Raw genomic sequence first — 21,352 nt, 5'->3', positions numbered from 1 at the left:
AATCACGTGAACAGCACATGATTGCAACACCATGGAACTCGCCACATGATTTGAACTAACGTGGCGAACAGATGTTGGCTCCTTGTCTGACGTCCACACCTAAGTACGCAACAGGACCTCCAGTGTACGTACATGCGTGGCGACACCTTATTGGGTCTACTCTAGCCGTTGGGTTCCATCCCTGGAAGCAGCAAAAATAATGAAGAGAAAAAGGCAGTCACACACTGATTTCATCTCTGTGTCTCCTCTGGAAACAAAGGAGTAGAGAGTATAAATGCTGGAAGCAGTGGTGAATTCCAATTCCATGAATGGAGTTGATGATGGTGGGATTCCACAGCTGCATGGCAATGGAGAGAGCAGTGAAGAGGGTCTCACGGTACTTCCCCGTCACACCAAAGTTATTGTCACCGGCAACAACCGGACCAAGTCGGTACTTGTCGGCCTTCAAGGCGTCGTCAAGAAAGCCGTTGGGCTTGGCGGCTGGCATTGGCTGGTAATTTCTCCGTCGAATTGTGATTCCTCTGGGATCAATTTCTTATGTTGGGTTTTGTGTTTCGATTAATTTTGTTTTTGGGATTACTGACTGTATTTTCTTTGGGCAATTTTGGGACTGGTGCGTTCTTAGCAATGTGGGATAATTGGGCTGCTCATTATGTTTTGCCTTTTTCATTATTGGTAATTTAATCTGGTTTTAAGCCTCCTCCTGCTTTCAGATTTTATTTTCTGATGTTAATTGTTATTTTGATGAATTTTGGGATATGGGTTTAATGTGCATGTTCACTTTTATCTCTTAATCATGGGTGTCGCAGCAATTTTCTCCCTGACTTTGATTCATGGATTTCTTGTTTGGTTATTGATTATTTTAGTTCCTAATTTAAGCTTGTTTAAAATCAATTCTCTTTGTTGTAATTGTTGGCCGAGTTCATTGTTTCAAAGCTCTGGATTTGATTTGGATTGAATTCATTACCAAATTGATGGTGATTGGTGAGACCGTTTCTAGATGCAGTAATGACTTCCTTTCCTGGTGTATCTGGTTGCATGTATGAACTTGTTGTGTTCCTTTTCGGAACTCTAGGGTTTTTATTCTGACAATCGAAATGAGTTTCAATAGCATGATTGGTTCCTCTCAGTTGATCTGGTTTTGATTCTATTTTAAACTTTGTGTTCATACCCTAGTCAGATCCATTATTATGAAAATGTGGAATGTTTTAACGGATTTCAAACTGAATTTCCTTATTATCCAGCTTTTGGTGCTGGATTTGTCATTAGGTTTTTTGTGTGTTTCTTCTGAATTTCTATGCGTCTGGTGGAGTTTTGGCGGAGGGTTAGCAGTGTTCATCAGCTTTAATGCTGGATGTCCCTTGAAACCAAGTCTTCTTTTTTTATGTTGAAATTAAATTTCTCTAGTATAATTATTAATGAATTATTTATATTTGCATCATAAATTCCTGATTTTGGAAGCTCTAGTGAAGCTTATATTTATTTCTATTCCTCTGGGTTTAACTGCAAAATATCTCAGTTTCTGATGATATTTATTTGCAAATTTCGATTAAAAACTAAAGACTTTTTTTACTCTCAGTTTTGTTTTTAACCGATGCTGCCAATTTCAACATCTTTTTGCTATTTTCTTTGAATTTGCCATTATCAACATGCATTTTTGGTCTTTTTTTTTTTTATGATAGGTAAATGAACAAAATATATTAATAAAGCACCAAAGAGGCGCATCCAAGTACACAGGAACATGTATTTTTGGTCTCTTTTGTGCACTGGTTGTTCATCTCTTTGTTTCAGCAGTTTAGGGTTGTTCTTGATTGTCCAAATTTGTGAGTTTTAGGTCCTTACAAATGGAATTGAAGTGAAACTACAAAGGAATGCTCTTAGTGTTATTGAAGCTCCGACCGGCCATGAGGATGATGATGACCTTGAATGTGAGAACATACACTGGAACGATTCTGATGTGGGAGAGTTTAGTCCACCTGGTAAGTTTATTTTTTTGGGAATTTTATTTAGAAATATATTTGGCATGTGAAGAGGAGTTTTCTCTCCCAAAGGTGGATGTGGATACATGATAAGTTCTTCCTAAGCTTCTGTAATTTTCTTATCCCTTGGATGTTTTGCATCAGATCTTGAATATTAATGATCTAAAATCCCGTGGGTTCCATAATTGATGGATGTTAATTACTTGCATATTTTTGAATAGGCCAAGGCCCAACAGTGGGTGGTCGGTTGAATATAAACCACACATTAATCCAGTAAGCAATGTCCAACTGCTTGGAGTACCATGTGGTGTGTCCAGGCAAAGACTTAATTTTTTTCCTTTTTTTTGGAAAAAAAATGTTGTTCATTGGGACAGAGGATTCATTGTGCCTGTACTACTTGATACTTTTTCCTATTCCCAAATTCACTTTAATTTTCATTCTTTTCAGCCTGGGAACTTCTTGGCTTGTCGTTCAATTGCTGTTTACATACAACTTTCATACTACTTCTTGGTTCATCATTCTATTGCTTTAGGTTTGCAATACACTTCATGGGTCTCAGCAAATAGGTGTTACAAATGCATTCTTGTAGAAATCTAAAAAATCATGGAACCAGACTCTTGTGTTTTGTCGAGCCAAATCACTTATATACATTGCTTCTTTTCAACCTTGGTTCTTGCAGGTTCTGATGATACTCGGAAGTTTTATAGAGCAAGGAATCGGCCCCATAAATCAGTTAGATCACAGAGGGCTATGAGCAGGCCTCTTTCTGATGATTCACAGTCTAAAGGATCTTATTCACCTACCCAGAGTTCAACGGTGTGACATCAGTTCTTAGTAGTCTAGTTTTAATAATACTGTTCTTCTGATTGGTGTTGTTTACAACCTTATAAATGCTTGCTTGACAGAAAGTTGACTTCAGCAAACTAGAAAAAACAGCACTACTGAGATATTGGAGACACTTTAACCTAGTAAGTGTTATTTATGTCATTTTGGGTGCTTTACGAGTGTGTGTTTTGGACAAATTAGATCATGTTTGGCATGGTTGAGAAGTGGAATTTTCTGGCATATCTCAATTGTGAAATATGGACAAATGATTCCTCTTATTTCTGTTCTTGGAGCATCCTTATTTGAATTAAAAACCCAATTCTATTTGTTGCCCAGGTGGATTCTATACCAAACCCATCAAAAGAGCAGCTAATTGATGTTGTTCAAAGGCATTTCATGTCACAGGTACTGCAAATTTATTTTCTACTTTTCTTTCCACTTCTTGTATGGATAGCAGCAGGTAGAAATACCAATTTTTCAGACCAATAAGTAGGACTTCCTCTTTTTTTTTCTCTATGGGGGAACTTGTTAACAAGCCTGATATTTTTTTATTTTGTTCATTTGAAATCCAATTGCATATGTTCCTTCCTGTAGCAATTGGATGAATTGCAGGTGATTATTGGTTTTGCTCAGGCTGCAAAGAGGCTGAAAGCAGTTTGCAATTGACTTTGGATGAAAGAAAGTTTCCATCTTGTAGGCTGTTCACTAACACTTGGTTTCATCTTCTGGTCTGTAAAAGTATATAGAGCCTTGTGCTTGTTTGACCTTGAACTACTGCAAGTCAGCGGAGAGAATTGTAGGGGTTCCTTGTGCATGTAGTTATGTAGATAAGACCTTGTTAATGCCTTGAGTGGATCTCTGGTTAGTTCCTCCTCTCACCTTCACCCCCATATCCAGTTATTTGATGTACTTGACTCATCAATTGAAGATCACCCATGTTTGGGCTCTAACAATTTCAGCCTCTGAATGTGTGGATATCCCGTCATTCTTCAATATTCACTCGACAAATTCAATCCAACAGTTCGCAGGAGACCAGTGCTTCAGCTAAATTCCAAACCCACTGCTAACAGTCGTGCGTTCTCATCTGCAACAAATGGTTTGAGCCTAAGACCTGTAAGAAGCAAAACTTTGATATCTAAACCAAACACTAATATTTATCAAGCAGCTTACACTGAAACAATTGGCTCCATTCTCAACAATAGCAATAACGATTTTGTATATAATGGAACACCAATATTTATCAGGCAGTTTACACTGAAATGATAGGCTGCATTCTCAACAGTAACGAGATCGGCATTGATGCGCCCAGCATGATGCTCCTGTGCCTTGAGCCCATGAACCTGGTTTAAAGCCGGTATTGTTACACTAACAATTCCTCCCCTAATATAATGCTCCAAGGGCGACCAATCCATAAGGCTTAAAAGTAGCATTGTTGTATTAACCTTTTTATCAAATATATTATTTTTAGATTTATAAGTCATACATGTATAATTACTATCCAATAGAAACAAAATACTCTTAACAAATTAATAAATATTTATTTATGATAATTTAATAATTTACTTATTAATAATTAATCAATAATGTCTTAAGATAATAATTTCTTTCGATTTACCAAAAGTATTATATTATAGGGTTTTACTCTAGTAGTAAGTCTTGATTTGCTTATATCAATCAACTTCTCAATTTTCATCTATGGTGCACTTTAATTTGCTGAATTCAATTGCACTCATGTGGTACAAGTACGAAGACACTGAACTTGTTCGTCCATTTTTTTGGTTCCAATAAAATTAAATTTAATATTTGCATGACCTCACCATTTTTTTCTTTTTCCTTTTTGGGTTGCTAGGCACAAACCTAGGTAGACCTGGCTAAGAGAAAACCCAAGCCCAATTCACAAATCGGTTTAGCCTGATATCTCAGGCCCATCATTGATGCCACGGAGTGGACTCCTAGGATATATCGCCTCCCACCGCCCAACACGCCCGCTGCCAGGAGGGGTGAGACTCTTTGACACAACTCAGTGCCCTTGCAACACTGAGTCCTCACTCGCTGCTAGAGTTCTCTTTTTCATCTTCTTCGTAAGGGTTTTGTTTTTACCAGTTGATTTGTTGTCGAAGAAATCGACTGATCTCTGAGGCAAAAATTAGTTTTTCGTCTTTTTTTATTAATTTGTCTGGTGCTGTTATTCTGGTCCATATTAGGGTTTCGGTTTACATTGTGAATTATTGTGTCCGAACTACTGCAACTGAATTTTCAATTTTTTATTGAAAATCTTATATCATTTTTATCTGTGATATATTTTCTTTTTCTGATATTTTTCCATTAGGATACTTGTCTGAAAATGAAAATTCATGAACGTTGAAGGAAGAAAGTTAAACAGATAAAGAGTTTTGATGGTTATTTATGTTCAGGTTTTTGGGTGCCCATGGATATATTGGAAAAAGGATGCTTTTTTCGGCTATGGGGAGTGATCGGGCTTTTGGGTATTGGAAGAGCTCCATTAGAGCCTTACATTCCCTTCACCAATTCAGACAAAAGAAACCTGTTCAGAGAACTAGTCAAAAGTTTAGGAAACCGACTGAGAAAGAAAATGTAGACCATAAAATTTACATGAGGGATACCATTGGAAATATATCTAAAATATTAAGGTATTTGACTTGGGATTCTGCTCAAGAACAGCTAGAAAAGCTCTCCATAAGATGGGATTCTTATACTGTCAATCAGGTCCTGAAATCCCATCCACCAATGGAGAAGGCTTGGTTGTTTTTCAATTGGGCTTCTCGGTTAAAGGGTTTTAAGCATGACCAGTTTACCTACACAACGATGCTGGATATATTTGGAGAAGCTAGGAGGATTGAGTCCATGAATTATGTTTTTCAGCAGATGCAAGAGAAAGGAATTAAGACTGATGCAGTTACTTACACATCACTGATGCATTGGTTTTCCAATGATGGGGATATTGAGAGAGCTGTGAGGGTGTGGAAGGAGATGAAAGCTAAGGGCTGTTGTCTGACAGTCGTTTCTTATACTGCTTATATGAAGATTCTATTTGATAATAAAAGAGTGAAGGAGGCAGCTGATGTTTATAAGGAGATGCTTCAATCTGGATGTGCTCCAAATTGTTACACTTACACCGTCTTAATGGAGCATCTAACTGGTTCTGGTGAGTGTGAATCTACTTTATATGCATATTGCCATTTTTTTCCAACTATTTTCTTCAGTACAGGTCTCTATTACTATTTTCTGTATGCTTTCATTCTGCTTTTCTTTTTCATTTCAGATATATCAGTGGTCCTCAAGCTTAACCATATTACTTTTGGGTTAAATGCTTTTGTTCTGATATTGCTTGTTTAGAAAACAGAATATTATTGTTTCTCCTAGGGTCTAATTTTCAAAAAGTGTTTGTGAAATGAGTTGGCTAGTGCTTGATCTCTGATATGAACTATTATGTCAATCCCCAAAAGTGAAGGCTTTGTCGTATATTTGGAATTTTAGTAGACAAAATTCAGGTTTGACTAGACACAAGCAATAAAAATTGGTTTTGTAAGGCAGAATGTGGTAATACTCTCTCGCCATAGAAAACCAGAACTGATTCATAATAACTCAAACTGATGCTCAACTTCAAATGAGTTCAACTAAATAATTTTAGCTATGAAAACTCCAAATGATCTTCTCAACATGAACACTCATATCTGAATTGTATATTTACTTTAAAGTCATTCACTCAATTATCTGTATGTTTTTTAGGGAAGGTCCCCAGTCTATGACAATATTGAAACTTGAAGCACAACAAATCAATTCATGATTACCATGATGAGATTACATTGAAGATTGACTGCTCTCCCTAGTTGGAGAGGTTAGCCATTCATGATCTGCCAAGAACTCTGGTAATGGTGTTCAAGCTTTACAAAGGTTGAAAAATGAAGATTAAAAAGGAGAATAAGAATCTAATCTCTAACTAAAAATCTAACCAAGAGTCCAAGAAAATGTCTTTAGAAACTTCTCAAATGGAGCTATTTAGATCATCCTTATATGAAAAGAGCAAATATTGTTAAGCAATCTCTGGAAATCTTGCCTAAGGTTTGCTGGTGGTTGGCTGCAGCAAACTGCCTTATGCATTAAATGCCCTTCTTCTGCATTAAATGCCCTTCTTCTGCCTGATTTTGCCCAATAGACTCACCCAGAGAGGGAAATCTCACCTGGATGAGTTTAGGTAATGTTGAATCATTGAAGCTCACCCAAGATCAGGCTAACTGCTCAATCTCATTCAAGCATGTTTAGGTAGAGTTATTCCTCAAATTTTGCTCATATACTGACCCAACTCAGCCCACTTCACCCATGCACTCAACAAGGCGAATCTCAACTTACTTGAGCAAATTTCTTGACTTCAAAGCTGCAACTTTTATATTCTTTTCAGCTTTCAAACACCATTGGATATTGAGCTTTCATTTTGAGGTGTGCAACTACCTGAAAAACATTAAAAACTCAAAGAAAACATCATAATTACCAGGATAAGGGCCTAACTCCAAACTTTATCAAAATGATATGATGATCTGTTATATTTGCTCCAAAAACATTTTAAATAAAACCTTATAAAATATCAATCTTGAGTAATCTCATCAGCTAGTTACTGGAATTCTTATTACTAACCGCCTACACAATGAGTTGAATTGTCCAGAAGTATGGTGGAGCATTTCCTTTGAACATCATATAGAAGCATGGGTAAGTATATCATAATTACTGTACTTTGATAAACTAATACAACCCGAGCACTCTCAAGTTACCTGATGTGGATCAAGCTAGGAGCCTTTCAGCACAAGGCCATCAACTGGTCATACTTTTCACAGCTTTACTAGTCATTAAATTATTTGATTTCTATAAATTCAAATTTTGATGTTGCTACCATCTTTTCTCCATCACCCTTTTAAGAATTTGTTTTGCCATGATGTCTGCTATTCGTTGGATGCAAATAATTGCGTTGTGAATTGTGCTGCTTCAGATTAAATCATGAAAGTACTTCTGTCATCCCTTATGTTGGACCTAATTTGTGGTTGTTGTAGGCAAGCACTTGCTCCAGTTCAGCTGTATTGCCTGTCATCCCGTTTAAGACTCATTTCTATGTATTTGACATCTGAATCAACTTTTTTCTGATGTGATAGCTCGTTTCTCAGTTGCCATTGTCATTGCTTGCATATGAATGTCTCCCTTGGACTTCAGGTTTTGTAATTTCTGGTCATGTTTCAGGCAAATATAAAGCAGCTCTTGAGATTTTTAGCAGAATGCAAGAAGCAGGGGTACAACCTGATAAAGCAACATGCAATATTTTAATTGAGAAATTTTGCAAAACAGGGCAGACATGGGCAATTACCCAAATTCTTCTGTATATGAAAGACAACTTCCTAGTCCTTCGGTACCCTGTATATCTGGAAGCCCTTCAAACATTAAAAGTTGCAGGTGAGAGTGATATCCTCCTCAGGCAAGTAAATCCTCATTTGAACGTTGGGTTGAGCAGCAAGGAGGAGATTGTTGAGTTTAAAGAAACTGTTGCTGATGTTCACTCCACTATAGATAGAGGATTTGTATTACTTTTTTTGACAAAGCAAAATTTTTATGCCATTGACTGCTTGCTTACTGGGATGATCCATAAGAATACTCGATTAGATTCTGTGATTATTTCACAGATCATTGAGGTAAATTGTGCTCATTGCAGAATCAATGGTGCATTATTGGCTTTTGAATACAGTGTGAAAATGGGCATAAACATAGAAAGGATAGCCTATCTTGCACTGATGGGTGTTTTCATCAGAGCGAATTCATTCCCAAAGGTTGCAGATATTGTTGAGAAGATGGTGAGGGCTGGAATTTCCCTTGGAATGTATTTGGGTGCACTCTTAATCTATAGACTTGGTTGTGCTAGAAGGCCTGGTTCTGCTGCAAAGGTTTTTGGTTTATTGCCTGACGACCAGAAAGGCACTGCTGCTTACACTGCTTTGATCAGTGCCTACTTCTCTTCTGGAAATGTTGACAAAGGACTTAAAATTTACAAGACCATGCAAAGGAAAAGGATTCATCCTGCCTTAGGCACATACAATTTACTATTAGCTGGTCTCGAGAAAAAGGGTAGAGCACGTGAAGCAGAAATCTATAGGAAGGAAAAGAAGACATTACACACTCATGGTCATTCCCAAGATATTGTTTCCATGGATGAAAAGATTTGTAACCTTCTATTTTCTGGAAATTTGGTATCATGACATACAAATTGGGACCATCAGTAGCCTGATATTAATACATGCCTATTTTATCATCCTGCTGAGAAAATTGGGGTATATGCCAGCGTTAAGTGAAGTGTGAAAGATCATGCTGCTGTTCCTGTAAGATACCAGTTAATTGACAAATCTGAGAGGGAATGCCTATTAGTTCGTCCATAGGCCAAACTCAGTGTACATACTGCTCGTAAATGCTAGAGCATATGAAGCAGCTGTGAGGGTACGAAGTGGGTAGCAGTGTGTTACTTGAGACTCCTTGCTTGCTCTAGCAAGTTGGAGCAGGAGCAAATGCTATCATTTAGGAAGTTTTTCTCTGATGGTTTGGGAAAATGTTGCTAGTCTGATTTGAAATCCTATTTACAATAGCTTGTAGACCTGTAAATCTTTCATTTCATTTTCCAATGATTATTGAATGGTAACTGTTGTATGCAACTCAGGAAATTCATGTGTAGTGGGAGATATTTTGCATTTCCATGTCTTTGGTTGTGGGCCAACAGCAGCAGCAAAAACACGCATCTTTCTTTTGAGTGTCTGGCATCTTCAAGGAATCCTCTCTTATAATATGCATTGTTGTTGTTGAAAAGGGCGACATATAGAATTGGCATTTCCAACATGTCCATTCTCTTAGTTCCCTTCCTTTGGAACACCGAGTAAAAGCTTAAAGGGGATTTCAAATCAAGATCATGTGGATGAACTTGTTGTTGCTCCACAGAGTGGATTAACAACCCAAATTTTTGTCTCTCTTGGTGATGTTCCAAAGAAACAAGATGGTTTTAGCTGAGAAGGAAAATGGGCAGAGGCTAATTCGAACCAAATGAGTCTTACCTTGAACCGTATGGACATTTTTTATTTTCTTTCATTTGAAAAAAAAAAAACTAAGGCATTAAATTGGTACCTATAGATCTTGCACTCTCCACCATTGAAATCATACAAAAAAGTCTAGGCCATTGGATCCCATTATCGTATGAAAGGAATGGGAATCAAACGGTAATAAAGGAGGCAGCTCTTAACTCTTATGAAAGGAATGGGGATTCCAGGTGTCTTAGTAAACGTATGGAGAATAGCAGAGTATTTTGGAGTCTTGTGTATGACGATCACCAACCTTGACCCCTGATACATTAATGCATAAATTAAGGTGGAAGTTGGGTTGTATGCTTTACCCATCTTCACTAGCCATAGCCTGCACTTGTCTGCCCTTCCATCCATTTAACAAAAGGGAGGTGCTATGCCTAGTCAGTTTCCACAACGAAGTAGCACGAGTTTTCTAAAATGTTCTCTTTCTTATGCTTCACAGGTGACACAACCATAGCCATATTGTCATCCTCCCTGCAGGACATTTTGAACCTGTTTGGACCACTACATTAATTATCTTGGGGAATGGAAACTGCTATGTTTGGTTCACGCCACCTGGATTAGGAAACAAACCACAACATGAGCCTCCTTCCAATTCAGAAAAAGATGGGTGTGTTTCCCACAAAAATGACTAAATAATTGGCGCCGTCCGTGTCCATGCTCACCCGAATTTCTGAACCCCATCTTCTGTATTTGTTTAAGTCTCTGCTTTTCAAGCACAACCTCATTGACTGGTTGATGATGACAAATTCCTTTGGGAAGATTAGTTTTGACCTAACAATCCTTCTTCCATATTCTGTGCATGAGTGGATAAGCTACACGTCATGTGCAAAATAAACAAGTCCATTAACAGGTATTAGCATCATTTCTTTCATTGAATGATGGAAATGTTCTGGCACCTTCCTATTCTTGACAAAATGAAATTATTGTTTATTGTATCTTTTTCTTAGAGCAATGTGTTTAAAACGCGGATTAAAACTTCTTAAATGGTCCCAACTATTGAAAATTCATTACCATAATCCAAGTCTGACACATGATGCCTTTGTCTTTGAAGAATAAAATGAAGACGTGGATGGCATCCCAAGCAACTCAAAGCAAAAGAGAGTGAAATCTTGTGCTTCTCAGAGATGCTAACCTAAATCTGCTAGACCCTGTAAATGAAGGGCGCTCTAGGTAGCATGATTTTAGACGAATACTTCGGATGGCAAAAAACATTTGGGAATTTGCGTAGGCTTAATGTCATGGAGAATAAAAGCCAAAGCCACAGCCCCATCCAACATCATCACAAATCCAATAATGCTTCAGAATATATGCAATCCAATTGACTGATGAAAACTAGTGCATATGTACGATATTTCTTTTTATTTTTTATTTTTCTCTCTCTCTCTCTCTTTTTTAGTGGATGGATAGGGGATGTATGGATTATTACAGACTAGGAGGCTGAGGTTCCTTAGACCCCTTTGTCAACTTCACTTCTTTATCACAATTTTACATGTCTGAAGTTTGACATAAAATGCAGAAAAAGCAATACTTCAGGAACATTCCTATTCCCTAGTTGAGAGGAAGGAGAACCATGCCTTTTTAGCATGAAAAGGGCTTCATCCTTTTCCCTCCCAACAATTATTTACCATTTCCTTCTTTTATATATGCAGTTCACAAATTGCTAAGAAATGGTCAAGGATAAAACAAGTTCAGAGCATCCAATCCTCTAAATTATTGAAGGAGGCGGACATTTGAGTTTCGATGTCTGTATAGACCGATTCCTATGGTGTACATCCATCTTCACTTATTGCAGTGACCCCCCACCTCTATCCTCATACCATTATTCTTTAGAATGCTTATCTTTATTTTTTGGCTAATATGTAGGATAATGGCCAAGCCTATGAATTAACTTTTAGATTAGTTTCTTCTTTAATAAATACAAACAAAAAACACACTCATTTGTAAAATAGATCATTTTCCCTACAAAATAAAGAAGGGCATGACAATTTGGTTCCAACAACCATAGTTATTCCCCTACCCACCAAATCCATCATCACCTGGTGGAGGTCTCATCTCCTCCAGCAATTACCAGTTACTGGGTTGACAGAAAATGGGAACCACAAATGGGAATTACCCTTTCGGAAATTGCTGCAGATTTCGCCGGTGGCAGTTTAAAGCGACTTCTGGTTCAGGATATGAACGAGGCGGCGTATGTGGCGACACGTTTGAGTAAACCCACCTCCCACATCTTAGTTGTTGCCAAATCATTAATTGTTGTACACGTCAGAGCACCTAATTCCATATTTCCATGTAAGCCATCCCATTTTTTATTATTTTGACTCAAGCCAGCAGGCACATGTTTCATCACACGTGTTAATCATCGATCCGTTCCGGCCCCCACCAACTCAACCGTAATCCATTCTCCGCGTTCCTACACAAGTCCACATCATCGCCCTAGCTTTAGTAATTAACGACCAGATCGCTGTGACACGTGTAGCTTGGTTAGCATGGTTTACAATGTGATATTTGCTCTCGTGAATGGCGCTACCAATTTCTCCAGGGAATATGCTGTGAATATTTCAATATTTTTGGTCACCGCCACATGCCATTGCACCCTCCTCGTGTCCTACTATCGTCTAATCAGCCACGAAGATTTCTAAAATTTAGAAACCGTTTAAATAATTTTATGACGTTGTTTTTACTAATATCCTTTCTTATTCAAATTATTTAACAAAAAAAGAAAATTTCGTACACAAAAATCTTATTTTCAAAAAATATATTTATTTAAAATAAGAATAATGAAAGATGAAAGAGATGATATTTATTAATAAAAAATAGTTTTTAAAAAGATGGATTTTTTTTAATATAACATTCTTTTTATAAAAAAAAAAATCTAATTTTGGAAGTATTTTACAAAATACTATTTTCAGAAAAAAAAAATAATATAATTGAACCGAAAAATCCTATGACTACGTCCAGACGTAGGGCAGAAAGTAAATCAGTGGTAACTTGTAACCTGTAACGCATTTCTCTCTTTCTAATTCCGATATATCTCGATATATTGGATTGTTTATAAATTTGAACGGCCATCTTCCGATTCCGCGGGAGCTATATATTAGGGAGGACAGGCACCCCATTGTTCATTCCACTCAGATTGTTGGATCTCCGAACGCCACCGCTTCTCTCTTTCTTTCTCTCTTTCATCAATGGCGTTCAAAGAAACCCTAGTCAAGAGGCTCTTCAACATATCGAAATCCTCAACTCAGACCCTAAGAAATTGCCGCATTTCATCGCCTTCATCCTCAGTGCGGACCCTCATCCCTCCCACCAAAGCTCCAAATCCCGGTCATGATGGGATTCTCCGGCGGCTTCTTCAGAGAAGGGCGATATTCCAGGCGGCGATGAGGGCCCCGGAGGCCCTGTCTCTGCCGGTGGGGGAAAAGCTGATAGAGAAGCTGCGAGGGATGGACATTGCCAGAGAAAGGCTCCGGCTGGAGGGGCTGCGCCCGCCGGAGATGAAATCGGAGGCGGTGGAGGGATTATCGGCGGAGGATGCTCGGAAGTTGCTGAGGTTGGCGCAGTTGGAAAGGGTGAAATCTATGCTGAGAGAGGCGCGTAAAAGCTGGATACCGTATTCGGAGTATGTTGATATCTGCGTGGAAGGCTGTTCGGATCCAGGCCAGGGACTGAGTTTTGCGAAGATGCTGGATGAGTCTGGAACCGTTATCGTCCTCGGAAACATTGTCTTGCTCCGCCCTGAACAGGTTCACATTTACTCCTTTTTTTCCTTATTAATTAATTAATTTCTATGAATTATGTTTCCAATTGCATACGTTTAGATTTCAGAGAGGGCAAGCGAGTTCAATTTGCAAGAATTTGTTTTCAATTTTTTTTTCCTCACACCACCGAAATCTGATATGTTTTTATTATGTTTTATGTGTTTTTTTCCACAGGAAACTGAACCCTTGTTTCTCCAAAAACGTGTTAAAGGGTTTCAAGTTTGAGATGGATAGCCTTAAGGGCTTTAGGGCTTTAAAACAAATCTAAAATAGGAAGGAAATAAAGAAAGAGATCAAAACAAATCTAGAGAAAATCTAATTAAAAAAAATTTAAGGTTTGTAGACAGTTCATCAACCTGTTAGAGAGACACGTGTCCAAAATTCCTGGTTGAGTGTACAAACCGCGTGAAACGCATCTAAATTTTTGGTTCTTCATTGATCTGCTCGATAGGAGCCCTAGTTGGGATGGTCCCCGTGAGATATGAACAAATCTAGCTTAGCCTCCACCATTCAGCTTTATATAGAGGAAAGGAAAACCCCAGATTCTGAGATTTCTTGTCTTTTATCTTGTTTTGTTGTTTGTGGGTTATGTTGAGCGAGGAGCATAGGTGAGATTGCAGCCCCAAGTTCATATTGTTGGCACTACATTTTATGTAATCATGAGCCAGAAAAGCCCAACATTCATGTAGACAAACGTGAAGTTGAGCCATGTTTTAAACCAAAGATTTCACAATTTTCTATTACAGGTAGCAAAAGCCATTCAAGGCCTAATTCCTATGCCAGTGTCCTTTCAAAATGATGAGAGAAAGGAGGAGCTCGAAGGGATGGAAAGGCAGAAGGTGGTCATCGACAAGGAGGCGGAGTCGTTGGTCCGTAGAGAACTCTGGTGTGGCCTGGGCTTCTTCATGGTCCAAACACTGGGGTTCATGAGACTCACTTTTTGGGAACTATCTTGGGATGTGATGGAGCCCATTTGCTTCTTTGTTACATCCATCTACTTCATGGCCGGCTATTCTTTCTTCCTCAAGACATCCAAAGAGCCTTCTTTTGAAGGCTTCTTCCAGAGCCGTTTTCTGGCTAAGCAAAAGCGGCTTATGAAGAGCAAAAACTTCGATGTTGGCAGATACAACGAGCTCCGGAAAGCTTGTCAGTCTTACTCTTCATCGTCAGAACAAGCTTCATCAACTACATCTTTGTTGTATGATTCTGAAAGGATGCCGCTCGGTTCTCTGCATCACTAATTCAAGAGGAAAATTTTGAAAAAAATAAAATTACAATTTTGTTTCCGTTTCTTAACATGTCTGTAGATTTGCGGCATCCTGTGTACTATGATGAGAGAGTTTCTAGCATTCATGAATGAATTACGAAAGTTTCTAGCAAATTCCTTGAAGCGAAGCACTACTTGATGGTTATCAATTTCAAGCAAATCCCTTAACCCAGACAACAATTTGAAACTGAAAACAAGAAAATATGCACTGCTCTTGATTTTTCCACCTCTCATATCAAATTCTCTCCACAAATCAGGGTCCAACATCCATTTCAATGGTGCCACTCTCTCCACGTCATGAGGAGGTTGGCAAACTAATTTATGATGATCGTCATAAATGTAATGTTGTGGGAAATAGTAGCCAACACAACATTTATGGTATTTCATGGTGAAATCCAAAAATCTCTTAATTCTTCAGTGTGAAACATCCAGCAACAGTTTCATTGATTGATTTGGTTGATCATCCCTGGGCCATCGGCCATCATTCTATGCTGTTGAACCGTGTACTCCTTTGGAGGTGGGAGGCCAGACTCTCAAGTCAGTATCAATCAATAGAATGGGCCATACCATGGCGTTTCATGGTGAGTATTGTGCTACTATCTAGAATAATCGAGGAGAATTATGCTCAGGACGTTTGATTTAGTATTAAGCTGGGGAAGGTTTTTATTGGCCAGGCCTAGTCTGCTTCTTTCACCTTACTTAGATTCCTAAGGATTGGGAATTGAAACTGTATTAGAAGTTGGTGAGTAACGCCCGGTCCACATATCAGACTAACGTGGACACATGGCAAGGTCCAAGTTCAGTGTCCTCCTTAGGCACCACCGCCCATTAACATTAGAAATTTAGAACACGAAAGCCTCGAGGAGCCACGGGCAACTGCACTTGGACTTCTTGTTTTTTTACTATCATCCAAATCACTAAAAAAAACATATGGATAATAAGTGTGTATAATAAATATCTAAATAACATAAAAGTAGGTAAAAAAAAAAAATTGAAACTCACAAGCAAGATTGATCAATGCTAAAGTTTAACTTTATGTTCTTAAAGATGAATTTGTCTCACGTAAATGTTTATGATTTATTGGCAATCGTCTCACGATAACCTTTTTGTAATAGTAACATTTCAAATAATAAGAAATAACGAATTACTTAGTGATTTGTACTTTCTTAAATGCTAAGTATTTGATAAAAAAGAGAAATAATTAGACTTGAAGTTGAGGAGGATTTGAATGTTTTAAATAATAAGAAAAGATAAAAGGTGAAGAAAATGGATAAACGAATGAATGAAAAATTAATGAGAAATGTTATGAGGGTTCATTATTTATAGATTTATTGATGACTTATTAAAAGAGATGTGTTTTTAAAATATTAGACACGTCCTTTGAAATTAATAGTATCCATGGAAAAAGATACGTCTTAATTTCCATTCACCAATATAAATATTTCAACAGTAACTTTAATAAATTAGTTTTTTCAATTGAACCGGTCTTGTTTTGAACAAATAAATATGCCTGGTCTAGATCATGTGTATTTCAGAATTCATATTTAGCCCATGGGACAAGATTTGTCCATAGCAGGCCGAAAAAGAGCAAATAATTGGGAAACATCAATGCCCATCAGGTACATTCATTTTGTGTGTCCGCGTTTCTTTCTCGTTTTCTTCACGGCTGAGTCCAGACTTTACACACGTGTTTCAGTCTTTACTTGGCAGCCCATCTGCTTGCTATAATGCCTGTAAAAACAAGGATACAAAATAGCCGCGCCACTGTTATACACTACCCACCTACGACTTTCTCGTGTTCACCCACCAGATTTGAATTGATCGCTAGTGTACAAGAAATATGTGGCCTCAAAAAAAAAGCTAGTAGAGTAGGAAAGAGAGGAAAAAGAAGGTTGAGTGTTTTATGATTGCACGATTTTATAGGCTCTTTCAATCATCTTCTCTTCAATTGCCTCCATCATTACGAGGGTTTGATTTTCACTTGAAAACGACAATTAGCCCAAATTGGATGGGATTTTGTTTTAGTGGTGAAAGGCTTCAATTGTAAGATTGCATTTAATTTCAGATGTGTGTATATTGGAATTTTATTTTCTTTTACAAAAAGATTAATATCATATTTGGTTGGATTCATTTTTTATTTACTTATTTTGTAAAATAAAAATAATATTTTAAAATCCTAAAATGGACATATCTTATGGTATTCTATCTACCAACCAATTCCGAAATATTTTTAAGAATTGTATATTTTTTTTATAATGTTAAAATATTATTAATTTTTTTTATATATTAAAAATATAAATAATTGTGCAAATGAAATATAAAATATGTAGCCAGATCGAAAGCCAATACAACCCAAAGCCCAGTCCAGTATACCTTGAGGCCGGCCAGTCCACTCAAAGGCCCATGAGATGAGAAAATGGGCTCCCCTTTTCATGACTTCGCTGATTGCTACTCCATTCCTTGACGATGGCCCATTCCAAGTTCCACCCCCCACAAAAAATCAAATTATGATGGGTCTTGAAAATGTTGCTTGCCCCCTGTTTCTTGTATCTGACCTTTCAAATGTTTCTAGTTGTGATTCGAAATTACCCCCACCCTTTGAAGACTTACCCACAATTTCTCGAATTTCTTTTCTATCAACTCTTTCATGGGCACGGCCCCAATGAGGCCGACATTAATATAATTTAATTTACATGCCGTGCCTTAGGGTTCGGTGAGAACGAACTTATCCCGGAATGCATGACCACTTCATGTATTGGTTTTTCCTCCCCTTTTTCCCAAATTTTTTAGGGCCTGCTGACCTACACTTTAACTTCCCTTAATCGGTCATTTAAGAACTCGTTTCTGGTAGGGTGTAAGCACAATTGAGAAAACTGATAAATCAATTTAAACCAAATCGATCATATTATCTTGATTTTTAATAATAAAAAATATAAGTTTAATTTGAGAATTTTGAAAACCAATTTTATGTCTATTTTTTTTTTTTTTTTTGTATTTTAACCGATAAAACTAAATTGACATTTTAAGACTTATATAATTATTTGATATTTGATAAGTTTTTTTATATTAGATTCTATTAATATAATTCATTGTTATATTATGATAAATTAATTTTAAATGTATTTAACATACTTTTTAATATGAAATTAAAGCTAATTTAATTAATTTTAAAAATAAATTAAACTTAAAATCTAATATAAACTCAAGTGAATGAGTTTTGGATTCAAAATAAAAACAAATTTACAATTGAACTAAGTATTAAAAAGGGCTATGAGTATCATCAATCGATCTATAAAAATAGAATCAAACCAATATTAAAAAGTTTGACTTGAATAGATTTTTTTCACTTCAAATTTGATTGATTCGGTTTCAATGACGTATAAAACCAATTCATTTTTATTCAAAAACCGACAGAACCAAGGTTCTTGGTGGTTTCTAACATGGACATGAGAGGTGGTTCAAAGTTGCAGAGGTCGATGACCAAAACTTCTGGATGGTCAAGTTAAAATCCATTAACATTCACCAGGAAAGAGTGGACAATGTGGAAAAAACATCCCATCATGAGACGACCCGGCTATCGGCTCGCCTTGTCGTTTGATCTGCGTGGGTTGACGCACTCATAGTATAGTCGGGGATGACATAGATATTCCATTGAATATGCCATTACAATTTAGTGGAGTGGGTAAAGTAGCTTTCATCGGACCACAACTTTATTGATTGATGGGAAGAAAATTAAGTAAATGATTGGTTTCAAAAAAATTGGAAAAATAAATAAAAATCCTTGCGAGCCTTTTGCATCAAGTCCTTAAAAACTCTACCACCTACTATTTTGTGCAATTTTGAAATCATATTTCATAATTTTTTGAGAACTTATTCTAAAAGTAAAATAATTTTAGAAATTATATTTTAATTTGGAAGTAAAGAAAACATGTTCAAAACATTTAAAATTCTCAAAAACTTTTATCATAAAAAATATGATTTTTTTTAGAATTAATTTTGAAATTATTCTTCATCTAACCCTCCTCAATGTGTGTGTGTTTTTTTAAACCATTTTCATATTTATTAAAAATAACTTGATTCAAAAGCGTAAATGTTTGAACACGAAATAAATAAGAGGGAAATGGGCTCATACATATATATGAAAAAAAAAACCATAAAATATAAATCAAGTTTATAAAATATAAATTTAAAGTATTTATTTAATAATAATTAGTATTTCATATTTTTTTTATCAAATATATTATTTTTAGTCGTACTACCTTTGACCTATGAGAATATGAAATTTAAATTATTTTTAGAAAAATTTTATTTTGCAATTATTTTGATATGAGGGCATGTAAATATAAATTTTCCAAAAAATTATTAAAATTCAATGAAAATATTTGTCAAAGTTTGACCGTAAAAGTCCATAAACTGAATATGTAATCTCTATTTGAAGAAAGAAATGCCTTCAATTAACTTCATAAAAATCAAGCATGGGCCCATAAATCATTGCTAAAAAAAAGTTACATACCAAGTGCATTTCTACTCAAATATATAAATAAGTAAAAATAAAAGTATACACTTATTTAGGTGAAATTGATGTAACCTTTAAATTTTCATAATCTATTGTTGAACCATATTCATAAAAGATACACTACCTTTTTACACAAGAAAAGGGGACCTCTTGATTTTTGGCCCCATTAACATTATAGGACTAGGTAAAATAAAATCAAGAAAAAAAAAGCTCCCACCATTTCAAAGATTCTTATCTTTAATCCTGTTCTCCACCTTCGTCTCCTCCGAGGCAGAGCAGGAGTGGAGTACTGAATCATCATCTTCAACCTGTCTCCTCCTCAAATGCATCTTCCTGACAAAGGAGTTAACAAAAAGAAGCAAAATTGCAGCATTAAGCACAGAATTGAAGATCCAGGCCCCAATTCCATTACAGCCACCTTTCCTCAAGTGAAGTAAAAGGACCCCCACATGGCAGAGGACATTAGAGCCCAGTAAAACCATCTGGCAGCTCAACACAAATGGGAAGCATGTACTGGGCAGCCCGATTGCCGTCCAGAACTTGTAGCCGTATACAACAGAGTACACCAGGGTGGCCAACATGATTTCCACTAATTGGAATGACTGTGAGAATTCAAGCCACAGAAACGACATGCATAGCAGCATTAAGTTATTGAAAATGTTGAGTAAACCCAGCTTACGATGTTCTAATATGGTGAAGTACGTGCGGAACATGTGGAGGAAGCGAGAGAGGTAGTAGGCGTATGACCAGAAGAAGGCCCGCCCCGATGGCCGTGTCCCCAGAGGGAAGCACAGCAGCCATTGTAATGGGGTCTTGGACCTCCGCCAGAACCACCGGGTGTCCCGGATCTCGGCGGCGGCGGAGAAAAGGGTCCCGGTGAAGATGACGGCTGAAATCAAGGCCATGGAGAGGCTGTAGACGGCGGGAATGGGGCCCAGAGGCACGGGTCTGCGGCGGCGGAAGAGGACCAAGATGAGGTGGAGGACGAGAGACAGAGTGAGGTAGAAGGCCATGGAGGTGAGGAGAAAAGACCAAGTGGAGCCCCATGACTGGGTGGGGCTCCACCGGAATTTGATGATTGCTGGGTGCTCCGATAGCCAATAGACCAATCTCTGGATCATCGTTCCCATCGTCGACCGAATGGCTTGATGGGAACGATCAGACGGTGGCTGTACGTCCACCGACGATGATTATGAAGAACAAGAAGACCCCCCCTTTCCACAGATTTTTTTGTTGATCGTTTGGAGAGAGAGAGAGAGAGAGAGAGGGAGAAGGGGTGAATGGGGGTGTGGGCGGTGGGGAGAGAGGGGATTATTAAAATAGGAAGATGGAGAATGGCTGGTGGACATCAATTACAATATATGGGTGCTACATTTCATCCAACAAGAGTTTTTAGATTTTGTGGTAATTTAAGCCGTTGCCTCACTTCTTGGTATTGGAACTACTATTTTCCTTATACTCATCACACGTGTTGCTCGTGTCAGAATCCATTCAAATCTGTCGGGGACTGGGGACTGGGAGTTGGACAGCCATTTGATGGATGTAAGCCTGTAAGAAGAAACGGACACGTAGGTTAGAACAAAATTGAATCATTTTGGATACTAAAGACAATTTTTATTAACCATTCAAGGATTACAAACAACTTTTTTTACTTAAATTCATTCATATCCATAGGAACTTCCTATATAACTTAATAAGCTTTCATCTCAATTATTTGAAGGTTTTGCCTTTTGGCCTACTAATTTCAATTAATTTTTAAAATTATTTGGTTGTTATTCTTTATAAATAATTTTTAAAAACAAAATAAAATAGAAAACTGTCATTTCCATATTTTTTCATTAGAAAAATTTAATTTCAAATCAAGTGAGAGTTTGTATTAAATT

General features: G+C 37.1%; 4 protein-coding genes across 6 annotated transcripts; 3 read left to right on the top strand and 1 right to left on the bottom strand.

The window, feature by feature from the left end:
* Positions 1-90: 90 nt before the first annotated feature.
* LOC100251235 (uncharacterized) lies at positions 91-3,757 on the top strand. The gene is made up of 6 exons (XM_002273915.4): positions 91-493; positions 1,835-1,979; positions 2,659-2,795; positions 2,885-2,947; positions 3,141-3,209; positions 3,399-3,757. Exons 1-6 carry the CDS (start codon positions 275-277, stop codon positions 3,468-3,470), a joined length of 705 nt encoding a protein of 234 aa, XP_002273951.1. The 5' UTR covers positions 91-274; the 3' UTR covers positions 3,471-3,757.
* A 966-nt stretch (positions 3,758-4,723) lies between these two features.
* Positions 4,724-9,541, top strand: LOC100256542 (pentatricopeptide repeat-containing protein At2g01390). Of its 3 annotated transcripts, none has more exons than XM_010650896.3 (3): positions 4,724-4,885; positions 5,219-5,970; positions 8,052-9,541. In XM_010650896.3, the coding sequence occupies exons 2-3, from the start codon at positions 5,253-5,255 to the stop codon at positions 9,056-9,058; spliced, it is 1,725 nt and encodes a 574-aa protein (XP_010649198.1). In that variant the 5' UTR covers positions 4,724-4,885; positions 5,219-5,252; the 3' UTR covers positions 9,059-9,541. The 3 variants fall into 3 exon arrangements, with proteins under 3 accessions (XP_010649198.1, XP_010649197.1, XP_019075033.1); XM_010650895.3 differs by having other exon boundaries at positions 5,134-5,970; XM_019219488.2 differs by having other exon boundaries at positions 4,724-5,970.
* A 3,344-nt stretch (positions 9,542-12,885) lies between these two features.
* Positions 12,886-15,067, top strand: LOC100251398 (calcium uniporter protein 2, mitochondrial). The gene is made up of 2 exons (XM_002269087.4): positions 12,886-13,671; positions 14,433-15,067. The coding sequence occupies exons 1-2, from the start codon at positions 13,114-13,116 to the stop codon at positions 14,925-14,927; spliced, it is 1,053 nt and encodes a 350-aa protein (XP_002269123.1). The 5' UTR covers positions 12,886-13,113; the 3' UTR covers positions 14,928-15,067.
* A 4,470-nt stretch (positions 15,068-19,537) lies between these two features.
* Positions 19,538-20,848, bottom strand: LOC100246092 (elongation of fatty acids protein 3-like). The gene has a single exon (XM_002274205.5). The coding sequence runs from the start codon at positions 20,597-20,599 to the stop codon at positions 19,691-19,693; it is 909 nt and encodes a 302-aa protein (XP_002274241.1). The 5' UTR covers positions 20,600-20,848; the 3' UTR covers positions 19,538-19,690.
* Between the last annotated feature and the right edge of the window lie 504 nt (positions 20,849-21,352).

The sequence above is a fragment of the Vitis vinifera genome, chromosome 4 (assembly GCF_030704535.1).
Source record: "Vitis vinifera cultivar Pinot Noir 40024 chromosome 4, ASM3070453v1".
Lineage (NCBI taxonomy): Eukaryota > Viridiplantae > Streptophyta > Magnoliopsida > Vitales > Vitaceae > Vitis > Vitis vinifera.
The sequence above is the reverse complement of the archived record's forward strand: the minus strand, read 5'-3'. Positions and strand labels throughout refer to the sequence as shown.